This window comes from Piliocolobus tephrosceles, chromosome 13 (genome assembly GCF_002776525.5).
Source record: "Piliocolobus tephrosceles isolate RC106 chromosome 13, ASM277652v3, whole genome shotgun sequence".
NCBI lineage: Eukaryota > Metazoa > Chordata > Mammalia > Primates > Cercopithecidae > Piliocolobus > Piliocolobus tephrosceles.
Genome location: NC_045446.1, coordinates 53,434,187 through 53,444,612, shown reverse-complemented (window position 1 = coordinate 53,444,612; position 10,426 = coordinate 53,434,187). Strand labels below are relative to the sequence as shown.

Below are 10,426 nucleotides of genomic sequence, written 5' to 3'. Positions count from 1 at the left end.
AAACCCCTGATTCATGGGAGGAGCCTGAGCGGTCTTGGCAATTGGACACAGGCAGTGTACTGACGAGGGGCTGGGCGGGGGCAGCTCTGCGGGGTAAAGGAGGTGGTAAGTTGGCGACTTCAGGAGAAGGCAGGGTGGCCTGAAGTCCAGCAGACAACACTTCAGTGGCCAGTGAGCAAGTGTGGTTCCTCAGGAGTGAAGGGCTGCAGGTATCTTCCAGAGGGGCACTTGGCATGGGAGAGGCAGAGGGGACCTTCCCTCTGGGTTGGAACCTGAGGTCATAGTGCCCTTCTTGCTGCCTTGGGTCTAATGAAAGAGCTGGCAGCTTGCACAACAAGCTCCCACTGAGTGCTGGTCATTAAAACTCCGTTTCCGAAGGACGAGAAGCCAGAAGGGCACACAAGGACACATTTTTGGGCTACAAGAACTCCAAGTTCAAAGGAGCCAGGCATGGATCTCCACAGAGTACCAAATGACTGCAAAACCCTTTTCTTAATAATATTTTATTGTCGGTTATAAATATTTTCCATTTGTCACCTATTTACAACTGCAAAATAGTTTGATATCATACCATCAGCCACCAATCAGCGTCTTTCTATAAACTCCACGAAAATTGAATAGGAAATAAAAAGCTCTTCTTGGGGGCCCACTAACCTGGTTCCCCTGACTCCAACCCCACACGGACAGCAGGCAACGTTGCAGCAGGTGCTACACAGTAGCAAAGAGGCAGTCGGAAGTGGCCCAAGTGGGTCAGGACGCCAGGCTCCTCAGGACATTGGTGACGCTCCAGTGCTGGCCCGAGCACTCCTGCAACACCAGCTGGAAGCCGAACTCCAGCTCGCTGTTCTCCTGCAGCTCCAGACAGCGCTTGGACTTGCGGTTCTGGATGGCTCCTCCCTAGGGGCCAGGGCAGAGAGCGGGGTCAGAGGGCATAGAGGCAACACACGGAGATTCAGGAGCGTCAGGCCCAGTGGCTAGTGAGGGCTGACATTATCTGTGTGGCCAGATCCCAGGAGGCTAGCATTCCCATGAAACCGCAGGCTCCCCCATCGCTGATGTGTTGGTCTCCTCTGGAAGACTGAATCTGTGCCGCCGCTCTCTTCACAAAGCCCTAGTTCTTTGCTAGGAGAGAGACCTCCCCACCTCCAGTTCTGTCTACCTAGCTGGGTTGTGGCACACCTGTTTGCACCTACAGCTCCTACCCCAGGGGCTGGGCCTTGCTCCCCATAGCCATTGGCTGGGTCACCTCTCTGAAGAGCCTAGTTTCTTGGGACAACCCATCATTGGCCCTCATTTGAGCATCACCAGAGGCCCGGGGCTTCCTGCTCCTAGGGTCCATGCCCCAAACTGGACCTCTGGAGTCATCAGTACTGGTTTCAACCAAAGCTCTTGGATACTGCCTATTAGGCCATTAGGCTCCTTGAGTCCTGACATGCGAGATTTTCCCCCATGCTACTGATGTTCCAGAATGTTTGTAGCCATTCTCATTCAGTTTATGACCCAAAGCCCCTTGATGTTCTGTTCTTCATATCAGCCCTATAGCAACAAAGAGGAAACCCCCAATTTTTGTAGTGAAATCCTTTCAGGGCCTAGACCCTTTGGGTTGCTGGCTGTGAGCCTGAGGTGGCATCCTGGACTGTCTGAGCATCTCCGAGTTACCACCAAACTTGTGCTCAACTAGATTTTGGCCTCCCAAGCAGACGGAATTGCTCTGGTGGGTAGAGGTCCTTATAATTGGACTCCTTGTAGCTTAATGGCACTTCAGTATGTGGTCAAACTCACTTTTTCCCCAGAACCTACTCCTGTGTTTCTGTCTCAGGTATTTGTGTGAGACACATGGACATTTTCATTTATTTATCCTTTCAGCATCCAATTAGGCCTCAAGTCCTGGCAATTCTACCTCTCTTGTGTCATGTGACTGTCCCCTTATCCCTTTCCCATCATACTTGCCCTGGTTCAGGCCACCAACTTCTCTCTCTCTGGGACAACTGTGTCAGCCCCCTAATGGATCTCTCTTCCAACCTCTAGAGGCGGGAGTGGTGATCTTTCGAAAATGCACGTTTGGCCTAACGGACAAAGCCCAAGCTCCTTAGTGCAGCACCGAAGGCCTCCATGGCTCAGTGCTGCCTTTCTCTCTAGCCTCGTCTCTGATCCTCCCCCAAGCTCCATGACTTCTGCTACAGCTGTACCAAATCCCTTGTACTTTTCTGATCCCATTTACATTAACTCAGGGTTCCTGAACTTTAAAACAAGCTGTGCTCTCTGCCTGGGATTCTTCCCCATGCTCCCATGGCAGGTTAAGCCACAACCATGTGTCAAAGCTCAACTCCTGCTCCATTTCCTCCAGGAAGTGTTCTCTACTGCCCACCCATGCCCTACCTCCACTTCCACCTCCTCAGTGTACAAGCTGGGCTGGTGCTCTTCATTTTGTGCCTTTTCCAGCTCGCAGTGGGAAGTGCACTGAGAGAGGGAGAGGTGGCAAACTTCTCAAAGGATGTCATCCAACTCTGCCATGACCATTCCCATAGCAACAACTGACATCTCAAGAGAGTGTTAAGACTTGGTTCTCTATACAATGGGAAAAGGACAGTCTTTTCAAGAAATTGCCTGGGAAAATTCAAGAGAATGAAACTAGACCCCTATCTCTTGCTATATATGAAAATCAAATCAAAATAGATGAAAGACTTAAATCTAAGATCTGAGACATGAAACTCCTAGAAGAAAACATTGGAGAAACACTCCAGGATGTGGGGAAACACTCCAGGACATTGATCTGGGCAACGATTTCTTGAGTCAGACCTCAAAAGCACAGGCAACCAGGGCAAAAATGGGCAAATAGGATCACATTAAGTTAAAAAGCTTCTGCACAGCAAAGGAAACAATCAACAAAGAGCCCACAGAATGGGAAAAAATATTTGCAAACTACCCCTCTGATAAGGGATTAATAACCAGGATACATAAGAAGTTCAAATAACTCAATAGCAAGAAAACAAAACATCCAATTAAAAAATGGACAAAAGACCTGGACATTCCACAGAAGACTTATAAATGGCAAACAGGTTATGGAAAAATGTTCAACAGCAGTAATTACCAGAGAAATGTAAGCAAAAACTGTAATCATCTCACCCCAGTTAAAATGACTTTAACCAAAAGACAGGCAATAATAAATGCTGGTGAGGATGTAGAGAAAAGGGAATTCTTTGTACATTGTTCGTGGGAATGAAAATTAGTACAGCCACTATGGAGAACAGTATGGAGTTTCCTCAAAAATAAAACTGTATGATCCAGCAATCCCATTGTTGGGTATGTACCCAAAAGAAAGGAAACCAGCATATTGAAGAGATATGTGCACTCCCATGTTTATTGCAGCACTATTCACAATAGACAACATGTGGAATCAACCTAAGTATCCAGTAGATTAATGAATAAGGAATATGTGGTATATAAACAGGATGGAATAATATTTAAACATTAAAATGAGATTCTGGTTTCACTGTCAAGATGGCCAAATAGGAATAGCTTCAGTCTGCAGCTCCCAGCGAGATCAATGCAGAAGGTGGGTGATTTCTACATTTCCAACTGAGGTAGCTGGTTCATCTCATTCGCACTAATTGGACAGTGGGTATAGCCCATGGGAGACAAGCTGAAGCAGGGTGGGGCGTTGCCTCACCTGGGAAGTGCAAGGGGTTGGGAGATCTCACTCCTCAAGCCAAGGAAAGCTGTGAGAGACTGTACCGGGAGAACGGTGCACTCCAGCCCAGATACTGCACTTTTCCCATGGTCTTTGCAACTGGCAGACCAGGAGATTCCATCTGGTGCCTACACCACCATGGTGCTGGGTTTCAAGCACAAAAGCTGGATGACTCTTTGGGCAGACACTGGGCTAGCTGCAGGAGTTTTTTTTTTTTTTTTTTTTCATACCTCAGTGGCACCTGGAATGCCAGTGAGACAGAACCATTCACTCCCCTGGAAAGGGGGGCTGAAGCCAGGGAGCCAAGTGGTCTGGATCAGTGGGTCCCACTCCCACAGAGCCCAGCAAGCTAAGATCTACTGGCTTGAAATTCTCTCTGGTAGGACAGCAGTCTGAGGTCAACCTGGGATGCTCAAGCTTGGTTGGGGGAGGGGCATCTGCCATTGCTGAGGCTTGAGTAGGTGGGTTTTTAAAATTTATTTTTATTATTGTACTTTAAGTTCTGAGGTACATGTGCAGAATGCGCAGTTTTGTTACATAGGTATATGCATGCCATGGTGGTTTGCTGTACCCATCAACCTGTGACCTACATTAGGTATTTCTCCTAATATTATTCCTCCCTTAGCCCCCAACTCCCTGATAAGCCCCAGTGTGGGATGCTCCCCTCCCAATGCCCATGGGTTCTCATTGTTCAACTCCCACTTATGAATGAGAACATGGGGTGTTTGGTTTTCTGTTCTTTGCTGTTCTCGTGATAATTTGCTGAGGATGATGGTTTCCAGCTTCATCCATCTCCCTGCAAAGGACATGAACTCATTTTTTATGGCTGCAGAGTATTCCATGGTGTATATGTGACACATTTGCTTTATTCAGTCTATTATTGATGGATATTTGGGTTGGTTCCAAGTCTTTGCTATTGTGAATGGTGCCGCAATAAACACACATGTGCATGTGTCTTTATAGAATGATTAATAATCCTTTGGGTATATACCCAGTGATGGGATCGCTGGATCAAATGGTATTTCTAGTTCTAGATCCTTGAGGAATCGCCACACTGTCTTCCACAATAGTTGAACTAATTTACACTCCCACCAACAGTGTAAAAGTCCTATTTCTCCACATCCTCTCCAGCATCTGTTGTTTCCTCACATTTTAATGGTTGCCATTCTAACTGGCATGAGATGGTATCTCATTGTGGTTTCGATTTACATTTCTCTAATGACCAGTGATGATGAGTTTTTCCTATGGCTGTTGGCTGCATAAATGTCTTCTTTTGAGAAGTGTCTGTTCATATCCTTTGCTCACTTTTAGATGGAGTTGTTTTTTATAAATTTGTTTGTTCTTTGTAGATTCTGGATATTAGCCCTTTGTCAGATGGATAGATTGCAAAACTTTTCTCCCGTTCTGTAGTTGCCTGTTCACTCTTGATAGTTTCTTTTGCTATGCAGAAGCTCTTTAGTTTAATTAGATCCCATTTGTCAATTTGGGCTTTTGCTGCCATTGCTTTGTATGTTTTAGTCATGAAGTCTTTACCCATGCCTATGTCCCGAATGGTACTGCCCAGGTTTTCTTCTAGGATTTTTATGGTCCTAGGTCTTATGTTTAAGTCTTTGATCCATCTTGAGTTGATTTTTGTATAAGGTGTAAGGAAGGGGTCCAGCTTCAGTTTTCTGTGTATGGCTAGCCAGTTTCCCCAACACCATTTATTAAATAGGGAATCCTTTCCCCACTGCTTGTTTCTGTCAGGTTTGTCAAAGATCAGATGGTTGTAGATGTGTGGTGTTATTTCTGAGGTCTCTCTGTTCTGTTCCATTGGTCTTATCTCTCTGTTTTGGTACCAGTACCATGCTGTTTTGGTTACTGTAGCCTTGTAGTATAGTTTGAAGTTAGGTAGCCTGATGCATCCAGCTGTGTTCTTTCTCTTAGGATTGTCTTGGCTATGCAGGCTCTTTTTTGGTTCCATATGAAGTTTAAAGTAGTTTTCTCTAATTCTGTGAAGAAAGTCAGTGGTAGCTTGATGGGGATAGCCTTGAATCTATAAATTACTTTGGGCAGTATGGCCATTTTCATGATATTTATTCTTCCTATCCATGAGCATGGAATGTTTTTCCATTTGTTTGTCCTCTCTCATGTCCTTGAGCAGTGGTTTGTAGTTCTCCTTGAAGAGGTCCTTCACATCACTTGCAAGTTGTATTCCTAGGTATTTTATTCTCTTTGTAGCAATCATGAATGGGATTTGGCTCTCTGTCTGTCTGTTATTGGTATACAGGAATGCTTGTGATTTTTGCACATTGATTTTGTATGCTGAGACTTTGCTGAAGTTGCTTATCAACTTAAGGAGATTTTGGGCTGAGACAATGGGGTTTTCTAAATATACAATCATGTCATCTGCAAACAGACAATTTGACTTCCTCTCTTCCTATCTGAATATCCTGTATTTCTTTCTTTTGCCTGACTGCCCTGGCCAGAACTTCCAACACTATGTTGAATAGGAGTGGTGAGAGAGGGCATCCCTGCCTTGTGCCAGTTTTCAAAGGGAATGCTTCCAGTTTTTGCCCATTCACTATGATATTGGCTGTGGGTTTGTCAAAATAGCTCTTACTGTTTTGAGATTCGTTCCTTCAAAACCTAGTTTGAGAGTTTTTAGCATGAAGGGGTGTTGAATTTTATCGAAGGCCTTTTCTGCGTCTATTGAAATAATCATGTATTTTTGTCATTGGTTCTGTTTATGTGATGGGTTACATTGATTGCTTTGTGTATGTTGAACCAGCCTTGCATCCCAGGTATGAAGCTGACTTGATCGTGGTGGATAAGCTTTTTGATGTGCTGCTGGATTCAGTTTGCCAGTATTTCATTAGGATTTTCGCATTGATGTTCATCAGGGATATTGGCCTGAAATTTTCTTTTGTTGTTGTGTCTCTGCCAGGCTTTGGTATCAGGATGATGCTGGCCTCATAAAATGAGTTAGGTAGGAGTCCCTCTAATAGTTTCAGAAGTAATGGTACCAGGCCCTCTTTGTACCCCTGGTAGAATCTGACTGTGAATCTGTCTGGTCCTGGACTATTTTTGGTTGGTAGGCTATTATTGCCTCAATTTCAGAGTCTGCTATTGGTCTATATTGGTCCATTCAGGGATTCAACTTCTTCCTGGTTTAGTCTTGGGAGGTTGTAGGTGTCCAGTAATTTATCCATTTCTTCTAGATTTTCTAGTTTATTTGCGTAGAGGTGTTTATAGTATTTTCTAATGGTAGTTTGTATTTCTGTGGGGTCAGTGGTGATATCCCTTATATCATTTTTTATTGCATCTATTTGATTCTTCTCTTTTCTTTTTTATTAGTCTAGCTAGTGGTCTATTTTGTTGATCTTTTCCAAGAACCAGCCCCTGGATTTATTTTTTGAAGGGTTTTTCGTGTCTCTATCTTCTTCAGTTCTGCTCTGATCTTAGTTATTTCTTGGCTTCTGCTAGCTTTTGATTATGTTTGCTCTTACTTCTCTAGTTCTTTTAATTGTGATGTTAGGGTATCAATTTTAGATCTTTCCTGCTTTCTCTTGTGGGCATTTAGTGCTATAAATTTCCCTCTACACACTGCTTTAAATGTGTCCCAGAGATTCTGGTACATTGTGTTTTTGTTCTCATTGGTTTCAAAGAACATCTTTACTTCTGCCTTCATTTCATTATTTACCCAGTAGTCACTCAGGAGCAAGTTGTTCTTCATTTTCCATGTAGTTGTGCAGTTTTGAGGGAGTTTCTTTTTGCAATTGCTGAGGAGTGCTTTACTTCCAATTATGTGGTCAATTTTGGAATAAGTCAGATGAGGAGCTGAGAAGAGTGAGAGTGTATATTCTGTTGATTTGAGGTGGAGAGCTCTGTAGATGTCTATTAAGTCCACTTGGTCCAGAGTTGAGTTCAAGTCCTGAATATCCTTGTTAATCTTCTGTCTTGTTGATCTAATATTGACAGTGGGATGTTAAAGTCTCCCACTATTATTGTGTGGGGGTCTAAGTCTCATTTTAGGTCTCTAAGAACTTGCTTTAATAATCTGGGTGCAAGACTTAGACTCCCATACAATAATAGTGGGAGACTTTAACACCCCACCTTTAATATTAGACAGATCAATGAGACAGAAAATTAACAAGGATATTCAGGACTTGAACTCAGCTCTGGAGCAAGTTGAACAGTGAGAACACGTGGACACAGCAGGGAGGGCATCACATACTGGGGCTCGTCAGTGGGCAGGATGCTGGGGGAGGGATAACGTAGATGACGGGTTGATGGGTGCAGCAAACCAACATGGCACATGTAATACCCATGTAACAAACCTGTACATTCTGCACGTGTACCCCAGAACTTATAGTAAAAAAAAGAGATCCTATTATTTGCAACAACATGGATGGAACTGTAGGTCATTATGTTAAGTGAAATAAATCAGACACAGAAAGACAGACAACCTAAAAATTAAAAAAAAAAAAAAAAATGAATTCCTGGAGATAGAATGATGGTTACCAGAGGCTAAGAAAGGTAGTAGGGAGGAGAGGAAAAAGCGGGGATGGTTAATAGGTACAAAAATACAGTTCGACAGAAGGAATAAGCTCTAATAGTAATATAACAGGATAACTATAGTTAATAATTTATTGTATATTTTAAAATTACTAAAAGAATTAGAATATTTCTAACACAAAGAAATGATAAATGCTTGAGGTAAAAGATAACCCAATTATCCTGATTTGATCATTACACATTATATGCCTGTATGACAACATTACATGTACCCCATAAATATATTCAACTATTATGTACCCATTGATGTAGTTTGGATATTTGTTGAATGTGATCCCCAATGTTGCAGGTGGGACCTGGTGGGAGGTGTTTGGATCATGGGGCTGGATCTCTCATGATGGGCTTGGGCCATCCTCTTGGTGAGAAGGGAGCTCTCTCACTCTGAGTCTACATGAGATCTGGTCATTTAAAAGTGTGTGGCACCTCCTCCCACCACTCTCTCTCCTGCCTTCATCATGTGACCTGCAAGCTCCCAATTCATCTTCTGCCATGAGCAAAAGCTTCCTGAGGCCCTACCAGAATCCATGCTTCCTGTATAGCCTGAAGAATCATGAGCCAATTATACCTCTTTTCTGTATAAAGTACCCAGTGTCTCAGGTATTTCTTTATAGCAATGTAAGAATGGCCTAACAGCCTTAAGAATTAAATTTTTTTGGATCGGCGGAGCAAGATGGCCGAATAGGAACAGCTCCAGTCTCCATCTCCCAGCGCGAGCAACACAGAAGACCGGTGATTTCTGCATTTTCAACTGAGGTACTGGGGTCATCTCACTCGGGAGTGCCGGACAATCCGTGCGGGTCAGCTGCTGCAGCCTGACCAGCCAGAGCTGAAGCAGGGCGAGGCATCGCCTCACCTGGGAAGTGCGAGGGGGAAGGGAGTCCCTTTTCCTAGCCAGGGGAACTGAGACACACAACACCTGGAAAATCGGGTAACTCCCACCCCAATACTGCGCTGTAACACCGGCACACCGGAGAATATATCCCACACCTGGCCGGGAGGGTCCCACGCCCACGGAGCCTCCCTCCTTGCTAACACAGCAGTCTGAGGCAATCTAACTGCAAGGCAGCAGCGAGGCTGGGGGAGGGGCGCCCACCATTGCTGAGGCTTAAGTAAGTAAATAAAGCCGCTGGGAAGCTCGAACTGGGTGGAGCTCACAGCAGCTCAAGGAAACCTGCCTGTCTCTGTAGACTGCGCCTCTGGGGACAGGGCTCAGCTAAAGGAGCAGAAGCCTGTGCAGACGCGAACGACTCTGTCTGACAGCTTTGAAGAGAGCAGTGGATCTCCCAACACGGAGGTTGAGATCTGAGAAGGGGCAGTCTGCCTGCTCAAGCGGGTCCCTGACCCCTGAGTAGCCTAACTGGGAGACATCCCCCACTAGGGGCAGTCTGACACCCCACACCTCACAGGGTGGAGTACACCCCTGAGAGGAAGCTTCCAAAGCAAGAATTAGACAGGTGCACTTGCTGTTCAGCAATATTCTGTCTTCTGCAACCTCTGCTGCTGATACCCAGGCAAACAGGGTCTGGAGTGGACCTCAAGCAATCTCCAACAGACCTATAGCTGAGGGTCCTGACTGTCAGAAGGAAAACTATCAAACAGGAAGGACACCTATACCAAAACCCCATCAGTACGTCACCATCATCAAAGACCAGAGACAGATAAAACCACAAAGATGGGGAAAAAGCAGGGCAGAAAAGCTGGAAATTCAAAAAATAAGAGCGCATCTCCTCCTGCAAAGGAGCACAGCCCATCACCAGCAATGGATCAAAGCTGGTCAGAGAATGATTTTGACGAGATGAGAGAAGAAGGCTTCAGTCCATCAAACCTCTCAGAGCTAAAGGAGGAATTACATACCCAGCACAAAGAAACTAAAAATCTTGAAAAAAGAGTGGAAGAATTGACAGCTAGACTAATTAATGCAGAGAAGGTCATAAACGAAATGACAGAGATGAAAACCATGACACGAGAAATACGTGACAAATGCACAAGCTTCAGTAACCGACTCGATCAACTGGAAGAAAGAGTATCAGCGATTGAGGATCAAATGAATGAAATGAAGCGAGAAGAGAAACCAAAAGAATAAAGAAGAAAAAGAAAGGAACAAAGCCTGCAAGAAGTATGGGATTATGTAAAAAGACCAAATCTACGTCTGATTGGGGTGCCTGAAAGTGAGGGGGA

General features: G+C 44.6%; 1 protein-coding gene across 2 annotated transcripts in view; it reads right to left on the bottom strand.

Annotated features, from left to right (window-relative positions):
- Nucleotides 1–484: 484 nt before the first annotated feature.
- GALNT18 (polypeptide N-acetylgalactosaminyltransferase 18) overlaps nucleotides 485–10,426 on the bottom strand; it is a 371,780-nt gene continuing 361,838 nt past the window's right edge. Inside the window, exon 11 of one of the 2 annotated variants that reach the window (XM_026454004.2) lies at nucleotides 485–897. In XM_026454004.2, the coding sequence (XP_026309789.1) occupies nucleotides 751–897 (147 nt within the window). In that variant the 3' untranslated portion in view covers nucleotides 485–750. The remainder of the gene's footprint in view (nucleotides 898–10,426) is intronic. The other variant, XM_026454005.2, reaches the window with a different exon arrangement.